This window comes from Corythoichthys intestinalis, chromosome 2 (genome assembly GCF_030265065.1).
Source record: "Corythoichthys intestinalis isolate RoL2023-P3 chromosome 2, ASM3026506v1, whole genome shotgun sequence".
Taxonomy (NCBI): domain Eukaryota; kingdom Metazoa; phylum Chordata; class Actinopteri; order Syngnathiformes; family Syngnathidae; genus Corythoichthys; species Corythoichthys intestinalis.
Genome location: NC_080396.1, coordinates 47278885 through 47298320, shown reverse-complemented (window position 1 = coordinate 47298320; position 19436 = coordinate 47278885). Strand labels below are relative to the sequence as shown.

The window sequence follows — 19436 nt, the reverse complement described above, 5'->3', positions numbered from 1 at the left end:
CTGCAGGCTCAGCATCGGTTAATAAGATTTTTCATGCCTCTGTAGTGTTCACACCACACAAGATGGTACAACAGTTTGCCACTGAGAGTTTAAAATTTCCTTTTCAAAATGAAATGTTCATGTTAACGTTTCTATAGGAAGTGCTCCAAAACTTCCACACCGTCACTCCACCAAATCAAATACAGAATTATTTAGTTTCCCCCCTATATTTCTACTTTTACTCCTACTCCTTAACATAATTTGAATAATTCTGACTACAAAAAGACAGAGTGGTTGAGGATGCAGATGGCATACTTTGTGGAAGTATTTCATTGCCTTTTTTGCAGAGTCAGTGAACTAACGGGATTAACATTTGTAGTCGTGCCCCAAATCTCTACATAATAACCACGATTATTAGTTGCCAATCCTTTAACTGTCATCCACTGACATTTTTGGGTCTCTTCCTTGTGAACTCATTTGTTGCCATTTCCACCACGCAGCCAATCCAATTTGATTCAGATAAAGCAAAATCTGAATATTATACTGTATGTGGGGAGCTTAGCTTTGCAAAGCATCCCCATAATTATATATTTTCCATGAAACCATTTTAATAAAACCTGAAGGGATACAATTAAATCCCAACTTTATTGATTTCTGTTTACATTTCACAATCATCGTCAACTGATTTTATTGTCACCTGTTGAAAGAAGCAAACCTAAATGCACTCTATAGCTCCTAATCAGTTGTGTGAAAAAAGTTTTTTTCTTCAATACCATTACATGTTCTATAAGAGCACGTGTACCATTTAGAATGTTTTTTTATGTTCTTTTTGTTCATTTCACTGAAAATCCGTTTGCCTCTAATGGAACACATGGCGCCATTAGCTGCTCCTTCGGCCTTGAACATCCTTGACAAAAAGACGAACGTCAAAAGTGAATGAGGTAATGGCTCTTAGATGAACTGACCCAAAGAAAAGACCTTTTAATGACTTGTGGTCAAACATTTAAGCCACTATCGTCCGTCGTTAGGTTTTATTGGATTTGGGGAAAATTTCATTTAAAAAAAAAAAAAAAACACTCAGGTTCGCTTGTCTGCAACTTCAAGGATGGTGGCAGCGCAGTTCTTTGCCTCCTCTAACAATGCCGATGCTCTGGACTGAGTCTACAAGATAGAATGGAAAATTGGATAACTGAGAAAATGATAAATTGTTTAAAGGGAACCTCAAACCTAAAGACTTGTAGGCTCTAATAAGCCACAATTGTTCTTTTTTACTAAAATAGGTTATTAGAAACACATTGATATATTATTGCCATTGATTTAAAATTCTATAATATTTAGTACATGTTTTGACCTACGGAGGGCGCCATGTTTTACGTGTGCAATGCACGCTGGGGGTGATGACGTGGTCGGTCTGGACTGGGAGAATAGCTGTGCTAGCTACCCAAGGGAAGCTAGTATGACGACTTGCATGATTTGGTCACATTCTCCTGCGGTCAGATTGTTTTGTTACAGAGCTGTGGGATGAGTTTCCAACGTCGTACCTGCATCCGATTCCAGCTCCTAAGCAGTGTCTTTAAAACGATCTTAGGCAGGTTGCTGAGATATTGACTTGCTGGCATTTCACAGTTTGTATATCCCTTCGCTGCTAGTTGCGTCATTTGTCTGACTCTCACAGCGGTTTTCCCTCAGGTTTTTTTTTTTTTTTTTTAAATTGATCCTGTGATTCTGACCTTCTGTCACGGACCCTTTTTGTGTCTCCCTTTTCGTGATCGTGTGTTTTTTTTGTGTGTTCAATAAACCATTTCATGCAATCCCTATGTTATTGTTGTCTGCTTGCTGTCTGAAGTGAGCCGTGTTTTCTAATTCCATGGTCAAGCCAATCGCACTTTCTTTTCAGTTGCGTTTCCTTTTCAGGTTTTAGCACACAGACAGACAACACATGTGGGTTGCAATGTCTTTATAGGGAAAATCATGTCTCTAACATGCGGAAGTATAGTCCTATGGTTTACGTGCTCATCTGTCACAAGGGAAAAGACATTCATTTAATTGCTTTTGCTGCTTATTTTGTGAAATATAGACAGTGCTGTCCTGCTCATCACTTTTCTGCTCGGGTTCAAATTGAAAGGGCAGAACTGACGACATGTTTATGTAGCTAATGAGTGACACTGTGGAAGTATGGCAGCGCTGCCCAGTGACGTCACCGCCCAGAGTGCATTGCGTCGTCAACAACAATGGCAACCTACGAGTTAAACTATTTATGGAAATTTTATAAAAATGAAAACATCAAGATGATGAATATCAAATTATTATAACTCATACTAACATTTATCTTTTAAGACCTACAAGTCTTTCTGTCTGTGTTTCCATTTAATTCTTTGTGTAACTAGTAGGCACAAAGGTAGTTCTAGTTGCCAGGAAAAATATTTGGCTCTTGTTGGTTGAAATAAAGCAATGACAAAAACTTAATTAAATTTAGGGTGGTGCCACCAAACATGCCACAAAAAGCCCTCCATTTTAAAACATCTAAATTAGCACGCCTAAACCTGTTCAACAAAGAATGATACATTTAGTGGATGTTGTAAACACTAAGTAACACTTCCTTTGTGACTGACATTTATGACATCTAAGTACAGCGGTAAAGAAAGTTAAAAAAAACAAAAAAAACAACAACATAAATTTAAGCCATGTACTGTTTTTGCTACACTTTGCGCAAATGACATCAAAGGGTTTGCTTACTAAGGGTGCCATTAAAAGAACGGTGATCCAGTCTTTTACAGTCCAGAAGTACAAGTGACATCATATTGAAATGCGACTCATTCAAACAGCATGTGAATGCTTACCGTCTTCTTGAAATTGTCATCTGTGATGTCTTTAAGGTTGATAATGACATTGTAGTAGGCCCCAAAAACAGCTGTTTCCAATGCTTTGACTGCAACCTAAAAGTCAAAATAACCACATTTAGGTACTTCCAGCTTAACCCTTTATAGGGGAAGTGGCTTTCTGCTAAATAAAAAACACAACCCCATTAAGAATTGGCATCCACATGAATGAACGTAACATTTTGGGTCATTTGGGACACAATATTAACGTTTGGTGTGGCCAGCATGACCCAAAATGCAAAGCCCACTTACAGTATGTGAATGGCAGGTCTATATTATTATTATCTTAATTTTAATAATAATGTTTATATTCATTTAAGTTTCAAAGGAATAAAAACTGAAATACACTCTGGTTAGGTACCCCCAACAACACTCAAACAAACAAAGATGGTATACTGTACTGTTTATTTTTTATCATGCTCATCTTTCAATGCCATTGACAGCGCTAGATGTCAAAATTAGATGTCTTGTGCCTTCAGCGGCAGCCAACGACTTAAATGAATGTCTTATAAAGGATTGAACGTGCTACGACAAAAAGCAAGACCAATTTCTTTTTTACCTGAACATCTGATTTGCAGCCGATGTTCCCGTATAAGACGAGTTCTTTAAGTGGTGGCCAGAGGGTGCTGACCTTCTCGGCCAGAGCCAGTGGGACACTCACTGCTTGTTTCAGCCCTCCTTGCAAGGCCACCTCACGACTGCCGGGATACAACACATAATTGAAATGAAATTTTTCCATCCTGCTGCCACACAAACGTCACCAGAGTGTGTACCTTTTTACTTCTTCTTTAGAATTTTTGGGCATCTTCAGCGCGGCCTGGTGTAAAAACCAGAATTAATATGAAGCACAAAAAAAGAGATGTTACAGAAAACAAAAACACACACACAAAGACCTAGAAGAAAATACAGTGGTCCCATGAGATACGAGTTTCTTTCCACAACCGTGCTCTTCACTCAGAGTACAAATATAAATGTAATCAATGCCAGCCTGCACAAAAAGCCATTTTTGAGCTTTTTGATGGATCCTGTTTTTTCAATACTGTGTTCTGTGACTATACAATGAATATATCAAATGAAAAATATACTCTCTTCTTTAACCTGGAAAAAAAAGCTGGATTCTTCCTTTCTCAGTTCTTTGGTAATAACCAGTATAGAGCATTGGAAACTTTTTCAAAATGCAGCCATTTCGTCCAGAAACCTCTGATTTAGATTCACAAACTGTTCTGATCTTAGAACTAAAATATTTAATCACTGGCAATGACTGGCAGTTTTACAGCAGCAAAATTGTTTCCTTTCTGGAAAATCACAGTAGTGCTTCATTAGATCATCCTTCCCCTATCCCACTGAAAAACATAATTGACAACTATAATCATCAATGGTAGGGAATTCGTTGATAAGGAAAATAGCATTCTCCAATCTTGTACTTTGTAACAACGCAATAACATAATTTAACAAAATGGAAAGAATATACCGTTTTGCATTATGATTAACTAAACCCCGTAACCCTCTTGCGATTCTGCTGTGCAACTTGGCTCCAGGAAGCAGTATAACACAATGATGCAGAAACAAATGAGGATTTTCAAAACTACTGTAACTCAGTGTCCTTAAAATGGGAGTGGCAATATACTGCTTGAAGCCTCTTTTTTTAAAGAATTTAGCTAACGTGAGTTGAGTTGCAGTCACTGCCATGGTGCCACCACAACACATTTAAAACTTTTGCACACGTTAAAGCAAAAATATCAGCCGAACCACAGCTCACACATCAAAAAAACTTTTACACTAAGTTGAGTTTTATCTCAAGGTACCACTGTAATAAGAAATCAGACACAGAGAGTGACACCATATAGCTGTTGAAGGCAGATGAGTCTCTGTCCACCATGTCCAGCAGTTCGTTCATGGCATGATAAAAAGGTGGAATCAGTTTCCTCATCACACCGTCTACAGCTTCAAACTGCCTCTTGCCATAAGTCATTTGGCCCACCATGGCACCCAGTGCTGCTCCCTGCAGTACAAAGAATGTCCCCACCAACATGACAATGTTTTGCTTGGTGACAATTTATTGTCATACGCGAATGTTACCAGAGCAGCCACGGCGGCAGAGACTGAGCCTCCACCAGGAGCAGCTGTCCGAGCACCCACACTGCGAATGAACTGCTGCAGAGAAAGACATACCAGGGGGCCCTCATCGTTCGACCCCACCATGTATCTGTCGGAGGTGAGAAGCAATGTGCAATTACTCCATTGCTGTGCTTAGGAACACAAGTGAATCCAGAGATTTGTTTCTTAATGTACTTAAATGTTAAAAGATAATTGTTGAAAACGTGCAAAAACTGAATATTATGAATTGGTATTTTGATTTTATTTTGTATATGGCGGAAAACACAAGACTGAAAAAGCAGTTTCTGCTCTTGCACCCCTCTTTAAAATAAAATGCTGTATTTTAAGCAACAAGAACTGTTGTGTTTGATAGAACAATATGTCTATATGCTGCAATAGCAGATACATGGCGAATTAAGCCCCCGAACTATTTTTAATTTGTCCATTTTACCCTGGAAACCCCTGTTTACAGATGTCACGCAACCGCTTTTGTTTCAACCTAGCCATAAAAAGAAGGTAAGTAATCGTATTTATTATTAGAAATGTCTTTCATATTTAGCTTAGAATCATTAATTGATGTTTAATATTTAGTTAAAAAAAAAAAACGACTTTAAAAAATTATTCACTCACATATTTTAAACTTTTAAACTTAAATACGTCACAATGAAAAAATTGGCATCTGTAAAAAAGTCACGGATATCTACCTCATAACTATCGCTTGATTGTATTTTTTTCGTTACCGTCGCATTTTCCCCAATATTTTAGATGATAAATATTCGATCCAAACAAAGAAAAATGAAAAATAACGTTCAAAAGGGTAAATCTGTGAAAAATAACATCTCGACCACTCCTTGTTGTCTGCGATTTCTGCATCGCGACCCTTGTTATATTACCATGTTTCTCCCATAAAATCCCCCCAAAATCCGGTTGTGGCCATTCACAGCTGTGTCTTGACACTCGGTGATACATGCTACATGGAGTTTTTGGATCGAAACAAGGTAAGTACGCGATAGTATCTCGTTAAAGTCGTGGCGTCTGTAATTCTGCTCTCGCGTGCTCTCGCCTCCAGATAGGGTTTTGCTGTTTAATTTTTTTTATTTATTTTTTTTTTAAATGCCCTCCTGTTCAAAAATTTTCTTCCCCCAGAAAATTGAGATAATAAGCTTTCCACTGATGTATCACACATGCATATCGGACAATTTTGAAATTTGGCCAAATTTGGGGTCTCAGAGCGGAACTTCAAGTGTTTTCTGCAATATAAGGAATAAACATTAAAATGAGTTACCAGTATTTAACTGATATTCATTTATTTTATGGAGCCGCTATATTGGGCAATACTCTGCTGTCGACCGAAATTTACGACTTCCCTTGTGGACTGCATCAATTACATTATATGGGGAGCATCAAGCGACCAACCCCCCAAAATATCTTAGCAGATTTTCTTGCAGGTTGTGGTCTAAGGATTCATGCTTTAACTTTAAACCCATCCATGCTAAAATTATCTTCAACAATTAAGCACCATGAGTTGGATGAAAATATCCGAGTCTTTTTTAAATTCTTAATCTTTTTTAATTAAAAGATAAACAATGAATCTTTTTTTTATTTGTTTTTTTTTTAATTTTATTTATTTATTATTATTTTTTTTTAATTCTATTCTTCTCACAGACGCACATTTCACAAATTTGACCTTGAGGAGACTTAAAACTCACTCAATTATCCGCTCCTTTGGTTTGAATGGACCCAGTGAGTCAAGGCCCAACTTGCTGATCACCTGACCACACAGACACGACTTAGAAGGTTAGAACCCTTTGCAATGATTCTATAAAAGGGGGTCATGAATTGATGAAGATAGGAAAATGCAGCTCTTCGGGGGACGGCAGTTGAGAACCACATTTTTAAAGCTAAGTAACAGAACACTTGATCTTACCAGTCTGACTTTATGTTCCTCTTCCACAATGAAGAGTTGTTCCCTGGCAATGTAGAAGTCTGCAGCATCCAGAAGAGCTTTTAGAGGTATCAAACCAACAATCTGAGAGCCGACGATAGGCAGCTTCAGATCCTTAGGGCGTATAAGCATTGTCAATAGAGGGAACTTAAACTCACTTTCCTCTTGTCATTGTTGTCATTGTCAAGTCAAAATTTGTAAGAAGCAAAGTCTGTCAATGCACTTTTTGGTCAGAAATCAGTGTTTTCATTGAAACAGACTACTACAGTTCTACTGTTGATTGTTAACCAATGGGGGAAAAAAAAACTATAACTTCTAACCTCCGCATCCTTGCAGATCTCCTCGTAGACACAGTGGAGGGGCGTTTGCTCGTAATCCAAGATGTTGGTTGACACCTGAGCTATGTTGGCCTCGTCCAAGTACCAACCGATGGCTTGAACCTTTTTCAATATTCCTGGCTGGGATAAATCCAAAAAACACATTTAGTCATTGAGAGGAAAGGGAAAGTGATGCCTGATACATGATGTGTAGTAAATATTCCTAGCATTCACCTGGTCTTTTCCTCTGCCTTGCTCCCTTATATCCAGCGCTATGCGATGCGCCTGCTCCTTGGTCCCAATGAGGTTTACATTGTATGCGATGAGAAACTTTCGTGCACCCGTCACCGTGGCACCCCATGATGCGACAAATGTAGCGGGGCCAAAGTCTGGAGCCCACTCCTTCTTTTTGAGCTATATAGTAGAAGCATGTACAATACATTTATTCAGGAAAATTCGAGCTTTTACTATAGACCCTACTCACGTGACGTCACAGCCACGCCCCCGCGCCATGTTGTCCGTCTACTCGTCATGTTAATGCATTAGCGCTTCGTAAATTCCTCCTATTATGGCGTGTTTTTCTGCTCGTTAACATTAATAATCAAAATGGTGAAGTCGTGTGTGGCGGTCGGTTGCAAAAACAGAGAAGATAGATGGAGAGACTTGAAGCTTTACCGTATTCCGAGAGACCCGGAGAGGAGAGCGAGATGGACTGCTGCAATTCGACGAGAAAACTGGGCTCCAAACGACTACCACAGATTATGTAGTAGTCATTTTATATCTGGTAAGATGCATTTAATATATATTTAGAGGGTTTTGGGCTGACAACCACAATTAAGATCATTGCTAGGCTAATCGCCGACAACATACACTCAGACGTTGTGAATGAAGTACCTGAAAATATATAATTATAAGGGGATAATAAGACAGTTGCCATACAATTAATTTAAATTTTCACTATTGAGGTCAAAAGCCAAAAAATAAATTCAACTTGGGACAATCTGGAGTAGTGCTATCGCACTTCATATTTATTACATATTATATATGTATGTAGTGAGCGTGCTATCGCTAAGCCATATAAACGTTAAAAGCCCTAGCTCCATTGACAAATGACATGAAATACATTAGACTTGACAGTGGATGTTAGCAAGAACAAAAGATTTTGAATTGAAAATTTCGTAACTCACCTTCCCGAGCACAAGATAGATTCCTGCCGAATTTTCGTGGACGAGGACCTGTTTCACCCAACCAGCAACGAAGTATTTATAAGCCTCCAAGCTCTTAAAGTTTTTCAAACTTTCGTGAGAATAGGCTGATTTTGTGTGGACAAGATAGTTGTAAATATCAGGGTAGCAGATGTCAGGCAAAGACGGCGAAGACAGCGGGTCGAAAAACATCGATTTAGGCATCAAATATGGATCTGGTGAATGGATAAACTGAAGCTTTTCCACATAACGCCTTTTATGCAACACATCCAATGAGTTTACAGCGTCAGATAACACCGGGGCTTCCATGAATTGCTCTATAACTTGCAGGATAAAACTGAAAACAATGAGAATAGGTCTAAAAATTACGGACAATATGGCGGCCGGATACAGCGACACGTCATTTTGTGACGTAGGTGAGTAGGGTCTATAGAGGAATGGGAAATTACATCATATATTGACACTAAATATTGTTATTTTGTAAATCAAAGAGACCCAGAGTCTCGTGTGTGGCAGATGTCTAGTGTAAGAAGGTCTTACTTTATCAGCTAAAGCTTCATACTCGCCAGCTCTCACAGATGGAAGACTCCTACGTGCATCGCAGCGTGCTGCTTCACCATAAAGGAAGACTGAGGGCACAGAGCTTGTTCATTTTTTAAATTAAAAATTTTTGTTGAATTTTCTTCGCAAAACACAGTTGCATCTCACCTGGCACATTTAGCAGATCTGCCAGTTTTTGTCCGAAGATGTTGGCACAGCGGATGCAGTCCTCCATTGTGACGTTCTGCACAGGGATGAAAGGACAGACATCCAGTGCTCCCATACGAGGATGCTCACCTGAATAAACACATACAGTTTTTTTAATCCATGAGCTTATTCCCTCCCAGTGACATGAACTCAATCCTTTCTGGTCACAATAAAATATCGCTTAATAGTGTCTTCCAGATGGTTCAGAATGTAGCAGTGTAAATTAAACAGAAGACATCACAGTACCTGAGTGGTGGCTCATGTCAATAAGGCTGAATGCCTTTTGAGCAGCATTCAGCGCTCCTTCCACAACAGAATCAGGAGGACCCACAAACGTGTATACGGTCCGGTTAGTGGAGGTTCCGGGATCGACATCCAGCAGGGTACACCCGGGTGTGTTGCTAATGGCTGCCGATATGGCGTTAATAATCTGAAAGGTGACAATGGTGTCAATTTACTGACATTTTCGCTTTGTTTAACCACAGGTCTATAAATATTTAGAACGAGAACATTTTCCATTTTCTCAAAATCCTAACATTTGTGGGACATACCTACCGTTTCCAAACTGATGGGAATCAAGAAATTGTGACAATATGAGAATAATGGAGAACAGTAGTACTATATAGAGAAAATAGAGCAACAACTGTAATGGCAAGACTAGTAATAAAACTTCTAAACTAAAGTAAGGGTTTACTGCAATGTGTTCCAGCCTTCCCATTCAATAAACATGGTTTTAATGTGTTTTTTAACATGGGAAATAACAACTGAACTGAATGTAAAACATGCTGCCCCCTCGGGTGTGCTGCTTTGAGCACCGCGGGGATGATGACAGTGTAATATAGTATATGCACTCAAATAAGAAAGAGTGACCATTATTGTCAGGGACTTGTTGAGCTGCATTAATGAGTCTATTTTTTTCCCAAAAGGACAAAGGCTACTATGCTTTTGAGTGTTATGATATTGTCTGTGTACACTACTGGCCAAAAGTATTGGCACCCCTGCAATACTGTTAGATGATGCTGAATTTCTCTCAGAAAATGATTGCAATTACAAATGCTTTGGTAGTAATATCTTCATTAATTTTGCTTTCAATGAAAAAAAAAACACAAAAGAGAATGAAAAAAAATTAAATCATCATTTTACGCAAAACTCCAAAAATGGGACGGACAAAAGTATTGGCACCTTTATCCTAATACTTGGTAGCACAACCTTTAGACAAAATAACTGTGATCAACCGCTTCTGGTATCCATCAATAAGTTTCTTACAATGCTCTGCTGGAATTTTAAACCATTCTTCTTTGGCCAACTGCTTCAGGTCTCTGAGATTTGAAGGGTGCCTTCTCCAAACTGCCATTTTCAGATCTCTCCACAGGTGTACTATAGGATTCAGGTCTGGACTCATTGTTGGCCACTTTAGAAGTCTCCAGTGCTTTCTCTCAAACCATTTTCTAGTGCTTTTTGAAGTGTGTTTTGGGTCATTGTCCTGCTGGAAGACCCATGACCTCTGAGGGAGACCCAGCTTTCTCACACTGGGCGCTACATTATGTTGCAAAATTTGTTGGTAGACTTCAGACTTCATAAAGCTATGCACACGGTCAAGCAGTCCAGTGCCAGAGGCAATAAAGCAACCCCAGAACATCAGGGAACCTCCGAATTGTTTGACTGTGGGGACCGTGTTCTTTTCTTTGAAGGCTTCGTTTTTTTCCCTGTAAGCTCTATGTTGATGCCTTTTCCCAAAAAGCTCTACCTTTGTCTCATCTGACCATCCAAAACGTTTTTAGCTTTCTCAGGTAAGTTCTGGCAAACTGCAGCCTGACTTTTTATGTCTCTGGGTCTGAAGTGGGGCCTTCCTAGGTATCCTACCATAGAGTCCCTTTTTATTCAGACGCCGACGGATAGTATGTGTTGACACTTGTTCCCTCGGATTGCAGGACAGCTTGAACTGATTTGGATGTTAGTCGAGGTTCTTCATCCACCATCTGCACAATCTTTCGTTGAAATCTCTCTTCAATTTTTCTTTTCTGTCCACATCTAGGGAATTTAGCCATAGTGCCATGGGCTTTACATTTATTGATGATGAAACTGCGCACGGTAAATACAGGAAGATTCAAATCCTTGGACATTGACTTGCAGCCTTGAGATTGCCCATGCTTCCTCACAATTTTGCTTCTCAAGTCCTCAGAGAGTTCTTTGGTCTTCTTTCTTTTCTCCATGCTCAACGTGGTACACACAAGGACACAGGACAGAGGTGGAGTTAACTTTAATCCATTTTAACTGGCCGCAAGTGTGATTTAGTTGTTGCCACCACCTGGTATGTGCCACAGGTAAGTAACAGGTGCTGTTAATTACACAAATTAGAGAAGCATTACATTTTTCAAAGGATGCCAATACTTTTGTCCGGCCCATTTTTGGAGTTTTGTGTAAAATGATAATGATTTTTTCCCCCCATTCTCTTTTGTTTTTTTCATTTCAAGCAAATAAATAAATGAAAATATTACTTCCAAAGCATTTGTAATTGCAATTATTTTCTGAGAGAAATTCAGCATTATCTGACAGAATTGCATGGGTGCCAATACTTTTGGCCAGTATTGTATATACCTTTCGCTCCCATACGTGTTCAAATATTCCCACTTTAAGGGTCATAACTCCACAACTATTGATGCTACTTATTTACCTATAAACGGTGTTTCCTTTATGTGTAAGCAGATGGTGAGGTGATCCCCAATGCAAAGTTGTTTGGTGGTTGCAGTGGATGGCAATTAATAGATCAATGATTCTTCTTCTTTGAAAAAATGTTTACTATCTGACAAAATAAAACGTATTATGAAGTAAGTTGGGTTTACTATCACCATACAGTTCTCCTATCTTGTTTGCGCTTGCAAGTTAAAGCAAAAAATTTCTCATACCTTGAAAAACCCATATGTCAATGTACACATATCTTATGGTGCCTCAAAACGTTTCATGATAACGAAGGTTTTCTGTTGCTGTTATTTGCATAGTAAGATTGCTGAAAGATTAAAAATACTGTGTGGAAAGAATTAACACAATCAACCAAAAGGACATAGAAATTCATGTAATAAACTGACCTCTTGATTTTTGCCTTCTGAGAAGTTGGGGACACATTCAACCAGCTGAGCAGCCATAATGTTTTCAGTATGACCTCCGTCTGGAACTGACTAGACACCTCCATTCACTGTTGAAATACACACAGACACTCAGCTGAATCATTAACAGTAGGTCATCCCAAATGTTGTGTACAGAGCAGAAAGTGCCCATGTAGGGCGAGTCAATACGAAACAACCAGACGCTGCTAAATGTTCAATGAATTGGTAGAATGTTTGCTCAAAGTTCATCCAACTCCTCACAATAAGTAATCCAATGTAACAAACTTCACTGTATGTGTAATTGATTGAAAAGACTGCAAACGACGTGAGTCTTCAGCAGGAACCAAGAAGCAAAGATCATGCTGCCATGCTCACTTGTTTTTTTTTGACAAACTGGAATCTTCAAACATGGGGGGGGGAATCCTTCTGGGAAGGTCAGAGGTCATGTTAGGTTAGTTGAACATAAACTATAACTCTTAAACTCTTTGAAGAAGACAAAAATCTTTTCAGCTAGTGTCATAGGTTAGAGCTGATTGTAAGTGATCTGTGTGTGTGTTCAGCGGAAACACACCACTTTCATGTTTAGTGACCGAAATCAGCTTAAGGCTACTAAACAACATATAGAAAAAGTAGTGTTCTGTTTAAACTGCATTTACTTCATGAGAAGTAAACACTAAACATACTTGTCATGCCATTTTTTCCATTTTTCAAGGTTCACTTTTGGCATCATTGTCTTGACACTGGAATGAATTATAGAGAAAAATCTACACGAGCACAGAAAGGTCACAGCCAAATTTGTAAGAGTAACTGATATTTCAATTGAAATCTTAAGTCTCAGGTTTTCTCTGCATCTTAAACAATTTTCCTGGCAGGTGTTGCAGAAATCAACAAAACCACACATTTTCCACTTCTGTCTAGTAGTTTGAACACTGCCTAATGCCATTTTCAAATATTTCGATATTGTTTTCCTGGTTTATAACAATCATGGATTTTCTACTACATTATCAGAAAATGAACATTTTTCTCTCTCTCTCTGCACAGCTCACATGAAGGTCTCAAGAAAGAAATTTCAACATTAGTATTGATTAAAAAGCCTGTAATTAGAGTAAGTAATGTGAAATTATCTTTCACCACCCCAAAATATGTTCTTTATTTAACTGTAAATGATTATTAAGTCAGCAATATTTTTTTAATTGTTTCAAAGTGCCTTGGTATTTAACAGAATGGATCAAGCCAAATACAACAAGATTAAATACTGAGAACTAAAATTTCTCTTGAAAAGTGTACTCTTGATGTTTAAGCTATAGCATAGGCGGAGTTTGACTTTTGGGGCAGGGGGGGCACAACATGTTGATGACCCCGAAGCGCAGTGCCAGCAACAAAATTGACTTACAAGAATATTTATAACAATCAGTTGACAATGAGCATTTTTTTCCCATCCTTCTTGAGGGGAATTCTAAATCAGGCTGCTTAGGCAATACTTTTCGCCAAGATCGTCATCCTTTGAACATGGTACGCCCGCCGGTGTCGTGCCAATGTAGTTACCCCAGTCAAAAATTTTATCCCCTGGGCAGAGCCATATGGAGGAAGATTTGTGTTTTTATTGTTCAATCAAAAAAAGTTGCTTCAATTAATAAAAAAAAAAAAAGTTGCCCAAATCAAAATATATTTTCAACAAAAAAAATGTTGCTTCAATCAAAAAAAGGGTGTTTGAATGCAAAAATAAATGTGAAACTCAAAAAACTCCCCAAAAAATGTTAAAAAGCTATTTTTCTTTGATTTTTTTTGATAGAAATCAAGGTTTTTTTTTTTTTTTATTGAAGCAACTTTTTTGATTGAAGTAATGTTGAGTTGTTTTTGGGCGACATTTTAGCATGGCATTTTTGACTTTATTATTCAATCAAAAAAAAAGTTGCTCCAAAATAATGTAGATTTTCAAACGATAATCACTTCAATCAAAAAAAGAAAAAATTCAATCATCGAAAAGTTTTTGAATGCGAAAAAATATTTGAGATTGAAAAAATTGCATTAAAACACTTAATTTTTTCATTGAAAACGTTTTCTTTGATTGAAGCAAGTCTTTTTGTGTTTGGGCCATATTATGATTAAGACATTTGTGTCTAAATCATTCAATCCCAAAAAAAGGTTGCTTCAATCAAAAAATATTTTTGATCAAAGAAAAAAAAAATTTTTTTTAAATATTTTTTTTCTATTTTTTATTTTTTATTTTTTTTAATTTAAAAAAAAATTATATTTAAAGCAGATGACCGTCTACGGTGCTCGAAAAATAATTTTGACCCATTATAAAAATTTATCTTTTTGTCCATTTCATTCATTTTTGTTGCAGTTGTATTGCTTTACAACTTTTATATATATAGGAATGTCAATTACATGCAGTGACACTTTTCGGACACCAGGGGGGACCTGGGCCCCCTGGCCCCCCCTAAAATCCGCTTCTGAGCTATAGCAATCAAGTTTCATGATAGTGGATTATTTTTTTAAAATGAAAAGCACAATAAATACATAAGAAAATTGTTTAATATCGCTGTATTGGTGATATGCCCCCTAAAACGTTTAGTCGTCATTGACGTAGTGAATTTGGTGGGTTTGGACTGGATTTGGCAAAAACAAATCTGAAGTGTTATTCGTTTATTCCGATTCCCCAGCACCTTGCTTTTTTACTTGCCAAACAGAAAGTGTGGGAAGTAAAATGCAAACAAAATTGCAAAGCTGAATGCTTTTAGGTACTCAAATTGTTGTCATGGGAAAATGAAAGTGATAGTATTAGGAATGTTATGCAACAATCGCAAAGGAAGTGGAAAAAGAAGATGGAGGGGATGCATCATTTATAATCCCACCTTTAAAAATGGCTTCAGTTCGCATTTTTTGAATCAATCAAGTCAAGATAAGATTACCGTAATATATAAAACAGGGGCATTGTAGACTTGCAGTTTGATTAAAGATCATAGGCAATCTTCCGAATGACCTCTGTACTCTCCCTATGCCACATCTGTTGTCTGAGAAAAATCTGTTTGAAGAGCAATTGGATTTTTGAATTTAAAAAAGTGTCAGTAAATGCAATTTTATCACTTAGTCACATTCTCAGTTGATAGATTGAGCGATAGTTTTTCTCCATACAGTACGTACATCGAACAGAAGGGGCAACATTGTGCTTTGTTTATGTTGTTCATTGGAGAAAGAAAACGACGTAGTAAATTGAATTGATGCAAATTATGCATGTTGTCCTGTTTTGTAAGTAATGAGCAGGTGAATATGTGAATGACAGAGAAACTAGCAAACTGCTGCGGAACATGTTTGAAAATACTGGACACTATATTACAAAAAGTATTTGCCCAAAATGATCAGAATTAGGTGTCCTAATCACTTGGCCTGGCCGCAAGGCCGCAAGTGTATAAAAGCTTTAATGGCTGCAAGAGGTGGACCGACATCATATTGAACCATATGGTTTAGGAATGGGATGGCACTTAGGTTCATAGGGTTGCTAGCCGTGCATTGAAAAACTGAATCGTTCCATATTCAGAAACAAAATAATGCGTCCCGCGGTGCGCTCTGTTCCATATTATCATGAAACTCGAAAATAGTGTCTATTTGTACTTTGTGCCTTTTAAGTACAGTATATGCAAGCAAACGTAGTTCACTCCTGCTTTGTGACCAAAGAGCATACGAGTATCCGAATAACCCCACTCATCGCATTGGCTGATGTACTGTCGCTTGTCATGAAAATAGGAAGACAACACAGCAGCATGGACAACCCAAATAATGCAATATAGAAGTTATTAATTTTGTTATGTTTGCACTTTTCTTCTTGCACAAAATGTTCTGCTTTGCATATTAACCCTCACGAGTCCTAAGAACAAGCCTGCGTGATCAATCACGTAGCTTAAAGCGCCGTTTAATAAAAAGGGAAAAAAAGTTTTTCATATGGAGCACTCGAAAGTGAGGAATTTAGATTCTCTCCCAGTTTTTATTTGGCACTGACCACAGAAAATTTGTTTTAATTTTATGATAGATAATTATAAATAGATAATTTTATGATATACTACTCAGCAGATTGGAACAGTGAGTAGGGCTTACTGACACTGTTCTTCAGTGGTTCACATCTTATTTACATGACAGGGATTTCTTTGTGTCATTTGGAAACCATCAGTCAGAACGAACCCAATTCACATGTGGGGTTCCTCAAGGGTCCATTCTTGGACCACTTTTATTTAACATCTATATGCTTCCCCCTAGCTCAGATCATGGAAGAGTATGACATATCCTATCACACCTATGCAGATGACACACAACTCTACATTTGTGTGTCCCCACATGATTATAGTCCCTTAGTCTCCCTGAATAAATGCATTCATCAAATCAATTACATGTGCGCGATAATTGTTGGTCCAATAATTATCGTTCCGATAAAAGAAATTATAACGTCATCCCAATAAATCTGAGAACATTATTAATAGGCCCAATAATATACAATATTTTTGGCAAAATGTCGGTGGATTGGGATGTATGCGTTCGTTTCCACTCCTGTTTAGCCAGTATGCAAAGTTTTGTTACTGTTCTAGACGCCGTATTTTTCCATCACTGAGTGATGAACCTTACTATGGCAATTAGCAAATGTTTGCATTTTACAGTGTTATGTTTACAGGTTATTGAGAGGCCTTTTGGTAATTGATGGGCTTGCTGTCCTGTAATTGCCAGGTTAAGAAAGTTGTTTCATGGACCAAGATAACAAAAGTCTCCTCTTCTGTTGCACCAAATGTTTTATCTGCTGACAAAGCACAATACCCGGTGGGTTTATGTTTGTTTTAGTTATGTGCTCATTGTTCAGGGGAACACATCGTCAATGACATTGACTGACTGATTGTGATTGGCTCAAATTATATTATGGGCACTTTATTTGAAGTCAAAACTGTTCTTGTCTTTGTTTTGTTCATTATAATAATGTTCATGTCATCATGAAAAATCTGGTTTGGTCAAAGGCAAATCTATGCTGAATCCACAACTAGTATTTTTGACCTCCAGGTGTTCAAAAACTCAGGTGAATATACATTGGAAAATTATATATACATTATCGGATATTGTATCGGCCTTGAGGAGCAGGAAGTTATTGGTATCAGTTTCACAAAATGGATATCGTGCACCACTAAATGTACTGTATGTGTCAGAATTCTCTCCAGCTAAATGTGGGGAAGATAGAAGTGATCATTTTTGGACCAAAAAAGGAAAGGACAAAGATAGACACGCACATTGGCACAATGTCACTTACAGCAACAAATCAAGTCAGAAATCTTTGCGTAATTATTGACTCAGACCTAAAATTTGATAGCCATCTAAAATTCATCACTAAATCTGCTTATTACTAAAAATGTAGCCAGAAGTAAGGGGCTTCTGACTAAATAAGATATGGAAAAAACTCACGCATGCATTCATTTTCACTACATTGGACTACTGAAACGGTATATTTACAGGTATTAATAAAAAAAATCAGTCAGGAAGCTGCAGCTAGTACAGAATGCTGCTGCCAGAGTCCTTACAAATACAAGGAAACTGGACCACATTACACCAGTTTTGAAATCGTTACACTGGCATCCAGTGAGTCAAAGGATAGACTATAAAATACTACTGCTCATTGACAAAACACTTAATGTTCTTGGACCACAATACATACTTGATTTGTTGGATCCCTGTGAAGCATATAGACCCCTAAGGTTGTCTGGAACCGATCTCCTGTATGTTCCAAGAACAACAACCAAGCAGGATGAGGCAGCATTTAGTTATTATGCTACTCACTTCTGGAACAAGTTACATGAACTGACAAGTCACATGGTCTGAAGTGTGCCCAAACTGTTAGCTCCTTTAAATCATGGCTAAAAACGCTTTTGTTTATCACAACATATTCATAACTGTCTGCATATTTCAAATTTAAAACTATTTGCATTTTATTCATTTTCTGCTTTATTTTCATTTCTGGTTTGAATTATTATTTTTAATTCTATTCGTGATTTAATGTGATTTTTCCGTATGATTTTATTTCCTGTTTAAATTGTCTTAATTTTAACTTCCTTTTGATTTACGAATCAAATTTACGAATTTTTACGAATTGTTTTATCTCTTCTCGTGGATCCTCATGTGATGTAAAGCATCTTAATTACCTTGTGTTGAATTGTGCTGTACCATAGACTTCATAATGATATTGACGGGTCAGATTCCACCTTCACTGCGCCACGCCTACAAGTAGGGGGCCATTCCACAATCCGCTTCAGTTATTCGCAGTTGGTTGCAGCGCCACATGCAGCGATCCAAAGCCAGATATAGGTTGAAAAAGTACGAGAGCTGTACCGCATACAAACAGGAAGGATTGTCTCAGGAGTGATTTGTTCGAGGATTCAAGGAAATTATTATATTTTTCATTTTTTTGACAAGAATTTTCAAAGTAAAAAGCTTGTTGTTGTAAGGCTGCCGCCACACTGTCTAACAGACTAGCATCATTCTTCAAAATATTTACGTAAAATAAATGCTAACTGCCCGCTTTTTTGCTTTTCTAGCAAAGAATCGAGACTGTTTTACGTCCATATCTATAAAGAATTCAGGGATTTATGCATTTATTCACAAGAATTTACACCGGAAAAGCTCTGTTTACATAAGGCGGCCGCCACATTGACTAACGGACTAGGATCTTACTTGGACATATTTACGTAAAATAAATGCTAACTGCAATTTTTTTTTTTTTTTGTGCTTTTAACCAAGAATCGAGACACTTTTACGTCCATATCTATCAAGAATTCAGGGATCTAAGCACTTATTCACAAGAATTTTCTCCGGAAAACCTCTGTTTACATAAGGCGGCCGCCACATTGACTAACAGACTAGCATCATACTTTGACACATTTACGTAAAATAAATGCTAACTGCACGTTTTTGTTTGTTTGTTTTGCTTTTAACCAAGACTCGAGACTGTTTTATGTCCATATCTATAAAGAATTCAGGGATTTATGCATTTATTCACAATAATTTTCACCGGAAAACCTCTAGCGGCCGCCACATTGACTAACAGACTAGCATCGTACTTTGACATATTTACGTAAAATAAATGCTAACTGCACGTTTGTTTGTTTTTTTGCTTTTAACCAAGATTCGAGTCTGTT

General features: G+C 37.6%; 1 protein-coding gene across 1 annotated transcript in view; it reads right to left on the bottom strand.

Annotated features, from left to right (window-relative positions):
* Window positions 1–666: 666 nt before the first annotated feature.
* Window positions 667–19436, bottom strand: part of ftcd (formimidoyltransferase cyclodeaminase) — a 29912-nt gene continuing 11142 nt past the window's right edge. The window contains exons 2-15 of the mRNA XM_057821786.1: window positions 12256–12362; window positions 9416–9599; window positions 9131–9259; window positions 8963–9051; window positions 7452–7631; window positions 7221–7358; window positions 6883–7014; window positions 6665–6726; window positions 4938–5064; window positions 4699–4860; window positions 3632–3675; window positions 3418–3556; window positions 2820–2915; window positions 667–1140 (exon numbers count right to left, since the gene is read on the bottom strand). Of these exons, the coding sequence (XP_057677769.1) occupies window positions 1057–1140; window positions 2820–2915; window positions 3418–3556; window positions 3632–3675; window positions 4699–4860; window positions 4938–5064; window positions 6665–6726; window positions 6883–7014; window positions 7221–7358; window positions 7452–7631; window positions 8963–9051; window positions 9131–9259; window positions 9416–9599; window positions 12256–12312 (1623 nt within the window). The 5' untranslated portion in view covers window positions 12313–12362 and the 3' untranslated portion in view covers window positions 667–1056. The remainder of the gene's footprint in view (window positions 1141–2819; window positions 2916–3417; window positions 3557–3631; window positions 3676–4698; window positions 4861–4937; window positions 5065–6664; window positions 6727–6882; window positions 7015–7220; window positions 7359–7451; window positions 7632–8962; window positions 9052–9130; window positions 9260–9415; window positions 9600–12255; window positions 12363–19436) is intronic.